This window comes from Eriocheir sinensis, chromosome 49 (assembly GCF_024679095.1).
Source record: "Eriocheir sinensis breed Jianghai 21 chromosome 49, ASM2467909v1, whole genome shotgun sequence".
Taxonomy (NCBI): domain Eukaryota; kingdom Metazoa; phylum Arthropoda; class Malacostraca; order Decapoda; family Varunidae; genus Eriocheir; species Eriocheir sinensis.
The window spans coordinates 6,476,964-6,486,963 of NC_066557.1; the positions used below are offsets into that span (position 1 = coordinate 6,476,964).

At 41.5% G+C, this 10,000-nt stretch overlaps 2 protein-coding genes across 3 annotated transcripts in view; one reads left to right on the forward strand and one right to left on the reverse strand.

The window, feature by feature from the left end:
• Positions 1-10,000, reverse strand: part of LOC126981764 (neurobeachin-like) — a 237,496-nt gene that overhangs the window by 36,605 nt on the left and 190,891 nt on the right. The window lies entirely within an intron of this gene.
• On the forward strand, positions 5,961-9,124 carry LOC126981767 (cuticle protein 21-like). The gene is made up of 3 exons (XM_050833295.1): positions 5,961-6,095; positions 6,326-6,445; positions 8,237-9,124. The coding sequence occupies exons 1-3, from the start codon at positions 6,078-6,080 to the stop codon at positions 8,654-8,656; spliced, it is 558 nt and encodes a 185-aa protein (XP_050689252.1). The 5' UTR covers positions 5,961-6,077; the 3' UTR covers positions 8,657-9,124.

Below are 10,000 nucleotides of genomic sequence, written 5' to 3' on the forward strand. Positions count from 1 at the left end.
ATACTTTTTTTCACATTTTTTCTCTTTCTTCTTCTTCATCATCTTTTCATTTTTCTTCTCCTCCATCATCATCATCCTCTAATCCTCCTCCTCATATTCCTCCCATTCCTCCTCCTCTTTCTTCTTCTTCTTCTTCTTCTTCTTCTTCTTCTTCTTCTCCTCCTCCTCCTCCTCCTCGCAAAGTCTAAAGAGCAATATTTGGTGGTCATTAGATGTAGTTTAACATAAAAGACATCCAAAAATCATCAAAAAGCAATCTATAATGACTCAAAAAGAAATGTATAATCAATTGGAATATATAAGAATAACTCTCTCTCTCTCTCTCTCTCTCTCTCTCTCTCTCTCTCTCTCTCTCTCTCTCTCTCTCTCTCTCTCTCTCTCTCTCTCTCTCTCTCTCTCTCTCTCTCTCTCTCTCTCTCTCTCTCTCTCTCTCTCTCTCTCTCTCTCTCTCATTTATACCCTCTCTTTATTTTACTTCAACAATAGTCGCCTTTTTCTTATCGTTCCCCTCCTTCTCCTCTTCTCATTTTCTTCGATAACTTCATCTTTTCATCCCTTTTCTTGTTTCCCTCTTTCACTTTGTTTTATTTCTTCCCTCTTTTTCTTCTCTGTTTTTTCCTCTTTCCTCTTCTTTCTTTTTCTTCAACTTCTTCTTCTCCTCCTCTTTCTTCTCCTCCATCAACATTTTCAGCCTCTAATCCTCCTCCTCCTCCTCCTCCTCCTCCACGTGCCAACAGCTAACAAACTTACACTCTTAAAAGGAAGATTCAAAGGGATTCACAAAAGGGATTGAACTCTATTTAAAGGCTATTGGATACCTTATACTTTCCCTCCCTCCCTCGATCCCCATCTCTCTCTCTCTCTCTCTCTCTCTCTCTCTCTCTCTCTCTCTCTCTCTCTCTCTCTCTCTCTCTCTCTCTCTCTCTCTCTCTCTCTCTCTCTCTCTCTCTCTCTCTCTCTCTCTCTCTCTCTCTCTCTCTCTCTCTCTCAACGCCTTATTTCTTAGCAAACTTCATATTTTTCTCCTCCTCCTCCTCCTCCTCCTCCTCCTTCTTACTCTCTTACTTCTTTCTTCCGTCCAACATGTCTCGCTTATCTTCCAGTTTTCTTTCCATCATTCTTTCCTTCCTTCCTCCTTCTACCTTTCCTTCTCTTCCCCTTTCAGTTCTTTCTCCTTTCTTTCCCTCCATTTTTTCTCTCTTTCCTTCCTCCTTCATTTCTCTCTCCTTCCTTCCCTAACTCTTATTACGAGCTCTCTCTCTATTGTTCTTCCTTTTCCTTCTTTTCCTTCTCCTCCTCCTCCTCCTCCTTCTCTTCATTTTCTCCATTCGCACATGTCTTATAAACCTTCATTCCCTCTCTCCCTCCTTCTTTCCCTCCCTCCCTCCTTCTTTCCCTCCCTCCCTCCCTCCCTTGCACGTGACTTGGGTGTGGAGAGAAAAGGTGGAGAAAGGGAGCTTTATTGAGAGAGAGAGAGAGAGAGAGAGAGAGAGAGAGAGAGAGAGAGAGAGAGAGAGAGAGAGAGAGAGAGAGAGAATCCCATTAAACACAGGCATATCAAACATAATGAAATACGAGTTTAGGATGTGTGTGTGTGTGTGTGTGTGTGTGTGTGTGTGTGTGTGTGTGTGTGTGTGTGTGTGTGTGTGTGTGTGTGTGTGTGTGTGTGTGTGTGTGTGTGTGTGTGTGTTTACTTTTTGTTTTAGCTTCATCAGAAAAAAATAATATTGGGCCACGATTATTTTTATTAATGAGAGAGAGAGAGAGGCGTTGAGAAAAATGTTAAAAATGTTGCATGATCCTTAGTTTCAGTATTATAATAATTTTCTCTCCTTCCTTTTCTCTCCCTCCTTCCTTCTCTTCACTCCATCTTTCCTCCGTCTCTCCATCGTTCCTTCCTTTTATTCAGTCATTATTTCCTTCCTTCCTTCCTTTTTCCTTCCTTCTTTTCCTCCGTCGCTCATTTTCTTCCCTCCGTTTTCCTTTCCTTTCCATCCTCCTCCCTTCCTTCTTTCTATCCTCCCCTCCTTCTCTCTGCCTCCCCTTCCTAATTTCCTTCCCTCCTTTCCTCCCTCCTCTCCTTCCTTCCCTCCCTCATTATTTTCACGCTGCCTCATTCTAGTCTTCACACATATTACCCCCCTCCTCTCTCTCTCTCTCTCTCTCTCTCTCTCTCTCTCTCTCTCTCTCTCTCTCTCTCTCTCTCTCTCTCTCTCTCTCTCTCTCTCCAGAACAGGTGTGTGATAAGCTTTCTTTTCTCCTTCAGGTAAGAAAGATTTAAGCCAAGGGCGAGGGAACGAGAGAGAGAGAGAAAGGTAGACAGATGGATACACACACACACACACACACACACACACACACACACACACACACACACACACACACACACAAAGAGCTAGATATATATAGATAGAGAGAGAGAGAGAGAGAGAGAGAGAGAGAAATCTAGCTCTAAAAGAAAATAACAATTACCGAGAATGAGAAAGAAAACGGGACGTGATGTGTTATAAATCAGCTGACGATGAGCGGTTTCCCGAGAGAGAGAGAGAGACTGTAAGTAAACACTGACGCAACATATCACTAACAAACAATTTCTCTCTCTCTCTCTCTCTCTCTCTCTCTCTCTCTCTCTCTCTCTCTCTCTCTCTCTCTCTCTCTCTCTCTCTCTAAACCTTGACTGAGCAAGAAGAACACATCTGTTACAAAGGGAGGAAAGAAGCGATGGAGGGAGGGAGGAGGGGGGACTGAGGAAGAAAAAGGAGGGAGGGAGAGAGGGAGAAAATGGAGGTAAGGAGGAAGGGAATTACTCAACCTCTTATACATTATTCACTCAAGATGGAGAAAGAAGGAAGGAAGGAAGGAAGGAAGGAAGGTAGGAAAGTGGGAAGGAAGGAACGAAGGAAGAAAGGAAGGAAAGGAAGAAAAAAGGTCAGAAGGAAGGAAGGTGGGTGGGAAGGAAGGAAGGAAGGAAGGTGGGAAGGAAGGAAGGAAGGAAGGAAGGAAGAAAAAAGGTAGGAAGGAAGGAAGGTAAGAAAAAAGGTAAGAAGGAAGGAAGGAACGAACGAACGAACGAACGAACGAAACAAGGAAGGAATGAAAAAGGAATGAAGGAGGAAGAAAGGAAGGAAAATAAATAAAGAAGAAGAAAGAAGGGAGAGTAGTAGGGAGGAAGGGAGAGACGAAGAACTTTAAATATTTGGTAAAAGATGAAAGAAAGAGAAAGAAAGAGTGAATTTGACAACATCCTTCTCTTTCGTCTACATATTTCCTAAACTAATCTCTCTCTCTCTCTCTCTCTCTCTCTCTCTCTCTCTCTCTCTCTCTCTCTCTCTCTCTCTCTCTCTCTCTCTCTCTCTCTCTCTCTCTTGCCTATTTCACTTAAATTCTAGCTAACTTGCGTCCCTCCCCCTTCTCTCTCTCTCTCTCTCTCTCTCTCTCTCTCTCTCTCTCTCTCTCTCTCTCTCTCTCTCTCTCTCTCTCTCTCTCTCTCTCTCTCTCTCTCTCTCTCTCTCTTAAAACCTCCTTTTTATCACTCCTTCCTCTCACCACCACTCCTCCTCCTCCTCCTGCTTCACTTAAGACTCAAGGCACAAGCTCCCCCTTAAAGTTGCCACAGAAAACGGGTTATTTCCGCAAAAAGAAAACGGAACACACATGCTTCTCGGGGGTTCGCAATGCATTTCAATTTTATTTTTCGCCGAGTAAAAGATTTCAGGATTTCTTACTCACGAAAGTTTGGTGGAAAAGTTGAAGAAAAATGGGAGAAAAAAAAGAAAAGAAAAAGAAAAAACGAAATAAAAAAGTAAAACAAGACAAGGTTGCAGGACAGAAAAGGAAAGGAAAAAATACAAAACAGAGAAAACGGAAATACAGATAGCGATAAAGAAAAGGGGGATAGAAGAAAGGAAGTAAAGAGTATGGAAAAGAAAAAGTATATACAGACCACGAAACTGAAATAGAGAATAAAGATCGGGACTAAAAAGAAAGGATAGAAAATAAAAAATGGAAAATATAAGCAAAAATAAAAACTGAAAATGATAGAAAAGGAAATATAACAGTAAAAAAAAAGTATATATATTAAAAGAAAGAAGAAAAAGGGTAAATATAAAAGAATGAAAGTAAGTGAAAAAGAAAGGAATGAAATTAAATTAAAGAAAACAAAAAATGAAAGCCAGACTAAGGAAAAGTTTGAGCAAGAAAAAATAACAGGATAGAAAAAATGGAAAGAAAACGGAATATAATATAAAAAAACAAGAAAAAAGAAGTATTGAAAAAAGGAAAAATATAAATAAATTACAATGGACCACTTTCTTTATTTTTCCTATTATCATATTTTCGTTTATTTTCATCAACTTTCTTTTTCCTCCCATTTACCTTTTCTTTCTCCATCTTTTTCCTATTCACCTCTTTCATTAATCCTCCTTCCTTCTATTTTCCCTTATTCTATCCACTCACCGCTTCCTCTCTTTTCCTTCTTCCTTCCTCTCCCACTTTTTTCTCCCTATTCCCCTCTTTCCTTCGTTCTCCTCTTCCCACTCCTGTCTTCCTCCTACTCCCAAGTGATGATGATGGTGATGATGGTGATGAAAGTAGTAGTGGTGATGACTCTAATGGTGATAGTAATGGTGGTGATGGTGGTGATGGTGGTGATGGTGGGGGTGATGGTAGAAATGGTGGTGGAAATGACGGTAATGTGGTGGTGATGGTGGGGGTGATGGTGGTGGAAATGACGGTAATGATGGTGGTGGTGGTGATGGTGGTGGTTGTAATGGTGGTGGTGATGGAGGTGGTGGTTGTAATGGTGGTGGTGATGGTGGAGAAAGTAAAGCATAACACATTTTCTTTACATTTCATTCCATCATTTTCTTTTCTTTCACTTTCATATTTCGCCTCTCCTCCCCTCTTCTCTCCTCTCCTTCCCTCCCTCCCCTCAACACCTGTCTCTGGGCGTAAAGGTGAAAGTCGCATAAGCTTACACTGTGATTCTGGACCGTAATGTTTGTCTTAGGCTTTTCTTTTTTTCTTTTTTTTTTCTTTTTTTCTCTTTTTGTTTCAGCTGTTCAATCTTCTTATTACGGTTCCTTGCTCCAGTGTTTGTTTGGGTGTTTCACTTTTCTACTTTTCTTTATTTATCTCTCTCTCGTTTGTTCTCTGGCCTCTCTTTTTTTATTTATTTTTTCCCTCTCTTTCATTTCTCCCCTTCTCATATTTTATTCTCTCTCTCTCTCTCTCTCTCTCTCTCTCTCTCTCTCTCTCTCTCTCTCTCTCTCTCTCTCTCTCTCTCTCTCTCTCTCTCTCTCTCTCTCTCTCTCTCTCTCTCTCTCTCCGCAAGTTTGATACAAATAGATAGATGGAAAGTTTATAGGCCACAACACACACACACACACACACACACACACACACACACACACACATAATCCCCTCCATTGTTTGTTAAAGTAATAAAACTTCTGTGTGTGTGTGTGTGTGTGTGCGTGTGTGTGTGTGTGTGTGTGTGTGTGTGTGTGTGTGTGTGTGTGTGTGTGTGTGTGTGCGTGTGTGTGTGTGTGTGTGTGTGTGTGTGTGTGTTTCAACATAGTGGCGATAAGTAATTCATACATAAACCATGCGAGAGAGAGAGAGAGAGAGCAGGAAACAGTGAGGAAAAGCAAATTAGAGACAGAAAGCCCAACTGAGAGAGAGAGAGAGAGAGAGAGAGAGAGAGAGAGAGAGAGAGAGAGAGAGAGAGAGAGAGAGAGAGAGAGAGTAAACGTAAGGCCCCATAAATAAAGCAAGCTCCTGCAATATCCAAGTCAGGGAATGATGCTGTTAATGATATGGACGAGAGAGAGGTGATTTCCTGCAAGTAATAATGAGGAAAAGCTGCCGAGGGAGGTGCTATATTGAGGGAGGGGGTGTAGGAAGAGGTGGAGGAGGTGGAGGAGGAGGAAGAGGGGGAGGTGGAGGAGAAAACACGAGTATATAAGCTACGGGTCCTCTTTCTCCTCCACAATACAACCTCATCCACCTCCACACCACCACCAACACTGCTACCACCATCACTACCACTACAACTACAACAGAAAAGGTTATACAAGATGTTACAAATCCAACAGGTGAGTGAGAAAAAACGTTACAGGTAAAGTTTGTATAGATGATTTTTTTTTCTTATTGTTGTTATTGTTACTATCATTATTGTTATGGGTTCTATTATTTACACTATTACTTAATGATTTTACACACCTACTACAACAGCCACTACTACTATTACTATGACTGCAGCTACTACTACTACTACTACTACTACTACTACTACTACTACTACTATTACTACTGTTCCCCGCAGGTTGTAGTATTTGGGTTGATGGTCGGCCTGGCCCAGGGGTTCCCCAGGCCCGACTCGCCCCCCATCTACGGCCCCCCCACCTACCCCAACCCCCAGCCCCACAAACAGCCATATAAGGACGTAAGCTGCCACACTTTTTTAATTAGAACTAGCTCACTTTCTTTAATTAAAACTAGGTCATTTTTTCCCACTCTTAAAAGGAGTTTCTCTCAGCTACTCACCGGAGAGAGAGAGAGAGAGAGAGAGAGAGAGAGAGAGAGAGAGAGCTCATCCTCTGTTTATAACGCCATTGTATGCTAATGTACCCAAATTCATTAACAAACTTAGATCTGATCATTGAACATCAGGTCACCCATTATCATGTTGCTCAATTATCTTCCTCTCCAATGAACTAAGGAATACCTATTTTTACAGATATTCTCGTTCGCATCTATTAAAATACTAATATCCCATTAAAATCGACCATTCTCCTATTATCTCATACCCATTTCCCATCAACAGGAACTAGCTGAACACTGTACATTCAACAGACTGCAAAATTTACTCCCTATACTCATTATATTTTTATTTTTAATCAGTTCTTCGATTCAGAACCAAGAGTGCAACATATATTATGACAGCATTCATTCTCAAACATTCCGGGGCCGACACACCCACACTTGGATAGACTTTCGTTGAGGTTGTGTCAGTATCTCCGTGAGTAGTTTTATGAGCCCAGTGATAGTCTGACAAGGCTTCTACACCATAAACGTGAAAGGCACTCTTGAAAACGCGACTCATCTCCTTCGTGGCCTTTGAAAACAGTTACTAGGAGAGCGTCTGATGATGAGTCTTACACACGCAAGTTTGATGAAAGGTTGTGTATTTTAATTGGAAGTTTTATAAGACTGGTGACATCTTGACAAGGCTTCTACACCATAAACGTGAAAGGCACTCTTGAGAACGCGACTCATCTCCTTCATGGCCTTTGAAAACAGTTACTAGGAGAGCGTCTGACCATGAGTCTTACACACGCAAGTTTGATGAAAGGTTGTGTATTTTAATTGGTAGTTTTATAAGACTGGTGACATCTTGACAAGGCTTCTACACCATAAACGTGAAAGGCACTCTTGAGAACCCGGCTAATCTCCTTCGTGGCCTTTGAAAACAGTTACTACCAGATCCGGAAGCCTCTGAGCATGAGCCTTACACACGCACGTTTGATGAGAGGTTGTGTATTTCAATTGCTAGTTTTATAAGACTGGTGATAGCTTGACAAGACTTCTGCACCACTACGTAAAAAACACTCAAGAGAACCCGATTATTTCCTTTGCGGACTTTGGAGACAGTTGTTGCGAGAGCCGAAAGCGGGTGAGAATACGAGCCTGACACACGCACGTTTGATGAGAGGTTGTGCAAGTAATTCCATGGGTAGCTTTTGAAGTTTGACAAGGCTTCTTCTGTACCATGATCGTAAACAGCACTCATGAAGACCAAACTCATCTCCTTTGTGGGCTTTGGAAATAGATGTCGTGAGGAAATACATAGTTGCCGTGAGTTGTCGTGAGGAAATACATAGTTATCGTAAGGAAATACATAGTTGTCGTGAGTTGTCGTGAGGAAATACATAGTTATCGTAAGGAAATACATAGTTGTCGTGAGTTGTCGTGAGGAAATACATAGTTATCGTAAGGAAATACATAGTTGTCGTGGGTTGTCGTGAGGAAATACATAGTTATCGTAAGGAAATACATAGTTGTCGTGAGGAAATACATAGTTATCGTAAGGAAATACATAGTTGTCGTGAGGAAATACATAGATGTCGTGAAAGTCGAAAGTGTCGGAGAGTAAGCAATAGAATTTAACTACTCCATCAACCCATTTCACCACACCATTCCCCAAATATAATCACCCATTTCCCCCCATTACCAGGAGCCCGCCAAGCCGTACGCCTTCGATTATGGCGTCAGGGATGCGTACTACGGCGCCAACTTCGGCCACAAGGAGAACAGTGACGGGAACGCGATCACCGGCTCGTACCAGGTGGCGCTCCCCGACGGCCGCATCCAGACGGTCAACTACGTAGCCGACCACATCAACGGTTTCCAGGCGCAAGTCTCCTACGAGGGCGAGGCGGTTTACCCACAAGTGAAGAAGGGTTCGAATCCCAAGGGCGACTACCAGAGCGCTGCCTATTCCAATCCTGTTCCCCTGCGCGCTGAGCCTCCTAATCATCCTGTGTACTCTTCTTCGTCCTCCTCCTCCGCTGGTTCTTCGCGCGCTCATCCTTCTCCTGCCTCCCCTTACCTCCCCCCGAATTCTCAGCTCTTATCCCCACCTGTTTATGATTAAGATCGTTCACCTGTCTGTCTGTTTATGTCTGTCTGTCTGTCTATCTGATTATATGTTTCTCTCGCCGTCAACTGTCCTGCCTTCCTTTCCTTCTTCTTTCTTTCTATCCGTCATTCCTTCCTTCCTGTCCACCTATCAATCTATTTACCTGTCTACCTTTTTTTTACTCATTCCTCTTCAGTCCTTCCTTACTTACATTTCTATTCATTTATTTACCTATTTGTCCACCCATCTGTCTATCTCCCTTTCCCTCCCTGCCTACCAACCATATTACCTGTCTCACTAACTAACTACCTAACTTACCTATCCACCAAACTATTTATCTACCTATTTATTTACCTATCTACCAATCTATCAGCTCAGGCCATCAAACACACACACTAATGTACATAATATATACAATCACCTACATAATTGCTCTTTAATTGCTTGTTAATGACCACCGCCAGCGCTACCCCCCCCCCCCCCTCGTTAACACAAATATTGAACCACTTAATTACTCGCGTTATTATTATGTTGCTGTTGATTGCAGATATTTTTATTATTATTATTATTATCATCATTATTATTATTATTATTGTTGTTGTTGTTGTTATGAAATACTTCCAACTGTACGTTTTCAAAGCAAAATATATAAAAGACAAAAAAATATCTCATCAAATTATTTATTGTTTCTTATTATTTTATTTCTTCTTCGTATACGTTACAGAGGGTTGAGCTGAGCGAATGCCGTTTTCTATGCAACAAAAAGAATGGAGTTTGTAATGGATAACTTAGAATATATGATGCGATATATGTGTTTGTGTGTGTGTGTGTGTGTGTGTGTGTGTGTGTGTGTGTGTGTGTGTGTGTGTGTGTGTGTGTGTGACAAAATTTGATCATATGCCCTTTAGGTAACAGAGAGAGAGAGAGAGAGAGAGAGAGAGAGAGAGAGAGAGAGAGAGAGGCAAACAAACAAACAAACAAACAAACAAACAAACAAACAAACACACACACACACACAAACACACACAGACAAACACACACAGCCCCCACCACACACACACACACACACACACACACACACACACACACACACACACACAAACACAAACAAATACTTTCAACACAAAACATTTTCCTCCGAATCGCATTTTATATTTTTTGTTTTTGTTTCATTAAAAAAAAAAGGTTGGGAATTGAAAAGCTTTGGGAAGAAAAAGGAAAAATTAGTCCAATTACAACGACATAATCAACAGTTGGAGAGAGAGAGAGAGAGAGAGAGAGAGAGAGAGAGAATTTGCGAACATTTTTTTTTTCATTTATCATTCTTGTTTACTTAAAGTCTAATAGGCTTAACGAACA

Coding starts and splice junctions, on each gene's coding strand:
- LOC126981767 (XM_050833295.1), top strand. Junction 6,446..8,236: donor ACAAACAGCCATATAAGGAC/GTAAGCTGCCAC, acceptor CCCCATTACCAG/GAGCCCGCCAAGCCGTACGC.